The sequence below is a fragment of the Habropoda laboriosa genome, unplaced genomic scaffold (genome assembly GCF_001263275.1).
Source record: "Habropoda laboriosa isolate 0110345459 unplaced genomic scaffold, ASM126327v1 scaffold41, whole genome shotgun sequence".
NCBI classification, from domain to species: Eukaryota; Metazoa; Arthropoda; class Insecta; order Hymenoptera; family Apidae; genus Habropoda; species Habropoda laboriosa.
In genome coordinates, this window is record NW_017100164.1 from 792,810 (window position 1) to 795,570 (window position 2,761).

The 2,761-nt window shown below is 28.5% G+C and overlaps 1 protein-coding gene across 1 annotated transcript in view; it reads left to right on the forward strand.

The window, feature by feature from the left end:
* Nucleotides 1-43: 43 nt before the first annotated feature.
* The window catches only part of LOC108578538 (vacuolar protein sorting-associated protein 33A), a 10,515-nt gene continuing 7,797 nt past the window's right edge, over nt 44-2,761 (forward strand). The window contains 7 exon segments of the mRNA XM_017941897.1: nt 44-205; nt 390-577; nt 661-1,145; nt 1,234-1,348; nt 1,668-1,828; nt 1,921-2,466; nt 2,535-2,655. Of these exon segments, the coding sequence (XP_017797386.1) occupies nt 101-205; nt 390-577; nt 661-1,145; nt 1,234-1,348; nt 1,668-1,828; nt 1,921-2,466; nt 2,535-2,655 (1,721 nt within the window). The 5' untranslated portion in view covers nt 44-100.

Genomic DNA, 2,761 nt, shown 5'->3' on the forward strand with positions numbered 1-2,761 from the left:
AAATGAGCAGTTGTTCCATAGAAATTAAAGAGCCAGTGTAAGGTATACAAGTGACAGAAGGCGGTGTTTAATAATATTTATATAAATTACACAATTAAGGATGTCATCCGCACATTTAACCACAGGACGTTTAAATGTGGAAATTATACAAAAGCAAGCAAAAAAACAGTTACTTTGTTTACTCGAAAAATGTGATGGCACAAAGGTATTGAAAATAACCTTTCCAAACTTTTGGATATTTATTATTATTTTTATAATGAGTAAAATTTATTACAAATTTCGTTTTATAATTCTTACAATTTATATCATGTACAATTAAAGAATAACTATATATTTTATGTGTAGTTTGTCTGAATTATAAATAAACATTTTTAACAATATTTTAATAGGCAATTGTATGGGATCAATCTCTTAAAGGACCCATTGATCTTATTGCAAAATGCAGTTCACTTGATGTTGTTAAAATGTATCCTCTATGTGGTGGAAACTTGACAATACCATCAAATATTGTTAATGTAATATTTATAACTAGACCTCAATTAGATCATATGGATTTAATTGCTGAAAATATTCATGGGTATGGGTAAACTGAGAAATAAATTTAAAATTTGGATTTCAATGTGATAATATTATAGAACTTACATAGTAATTAATTTGCAGTGAACAAGGAAAAAGACCACGCAAAGAATTTCATTTATTTTTTGTGCCTAGAAAAAGTCTTCTTTGTCAAAAGAGACTTCAAGATCAAGGTGTCTTTGGTACTTTGACATTAATAGAAGAATTTAAATGTGATTTGTTTCCCTTTGATAGTGATCTCCTTTCCATGGAACTTAGTGGATCATTTAGGGAATTTTATTTAGAAAATGATCCCACTTGCTTATATCAAGTAGCACAAGCTATTCATGGCTTAGAAAAATTATATGGAAAAATTCCCAAAGTTACCGGAAGAGGACCTGCTGCTAGTAAAGTTTGGGAATTATTGGAAAGATTAAATCGAGAAGAGGAGGATAATAAAGCAACATCTATTCAATTACCTACTATAGAACATTTATTATTATTAGATCGGTCTGTAGATTTACTTTCACCCTTAGTTACACAATTAACATATGAAGGATTAATAGATGAAATTTTTGGAATAAAATATAGTTGAGTACTTTTTTTATTTTTAATAGTACTTTGTAAAAGTAATTTTATCAATTTTGTTGTTATTTTTCTATAACGTTATAATTTTAGATACTGTACAGTTACCAGCAAGTAATTTTCGTGATTCTCAAGATTCCCCAATGTGTCTTAATGAAACAAAACAAATCGTTTTAAATTCTGGAGAAGAATTATTTGCAAAAATTAGGTGAGTATTTTTATGTCTTAACACCTTGACGACTGTACGTTTCGTGTAAATACTGTTGCCTACCGCTGGCATCCCTCGCACTTTTCACAGAGTCCTTCATAGTATAATTACAATATATTTATTGAAAGGAACATATAAACCATAATTATTTAAAATTTATAATATTACTTTTATTTTTATTTTTATATAATGCTGGCAGAGTAAAATCACATTTATGTGATGCTAGCCAATAATCACTGGTTAGCGATATCACGCATGCGTAACAACGGCAGTCAATATTAATACGATTTCAAATTTTACAAGATTTTTTTAATTATAGAGATAAAAATTTTAATGGGGTAGGACCTATTCTTAGTATGAAAGCTAAAGTTATTTCATCTCAGTTTGATGAAAGACATGGAGATAAAAGTGTACAAGAAATTAAACAATTTGTAGCAAAATTACCGTCTATGTTGGCTAGTAAGCAATCATTAGCAAAACGTAAGTTCTTTGAATTTCATTCAGTAGTACTAAGTGTCATTAAATATAATATAATTTACTACATATTGTATGTATTTTTAATTTCTTCCTAGATACAACAATAGCAGAAATGATAAAAGGAGTAACAGATTCAAGTAGTTTTTTAGAATCATTACAAGTGGAACAAGAATTGTTAAATTGTATAGATACAGATAAACCAAATGCTTTTATAGAAGATATGATAGCCCAGCAGCTACCACTTCTTAAAGTTTTACGACTTCTTTGTATACAATCTTTAACAAATTCTGGACTTAAACCAAAATTATTGGACTACTATAAAAGAGAAATAATACAAACATATGGGTATCAAAATTTACCAACTATATTAAATTTAGAGAAAGCTGGACTATTAAAACAACAACAATCTGCTCGTCAGTATGCAGTTTTACGGAAAGCATTAAGACTTACAGTTGAAGATGAAAGTGAAATTACACCAAAGGATATAAGTTATGTTCATTCTATATATGCACCTCTAAGTGTTCGGCTAGCAGAACAACTTCTACATCCAAATGGTTGGCAGGGTTTAAATGATGTAATGGGATTATTACCAGGTCCTACTATTGTTAATGCTCCATATGACATCCGACCATCTGGAAGAAGTAAGAAACATATATACAAAATGTATTTCAAATTGTACTATAATTGTAATATATAAACTAATTTTTAGGAAATTCTATTACTAGTGAAGACTCAGAACCACCAAAGTTAGTAATGGTTTTCTTTATTGGAGGATGTACATTTGCAGAAATTTCTGCTCTGAGATTTTTGTCTCAGCAAGAAGATTGTAAGTAATATTAAAGTTCTATTGCCTTATTACAATTATTGTTAGAATTTTATAATTAGCTTTTACTTGCGTATATAATATATTTTAAGAAAAATTTTTATTTTCAGCAA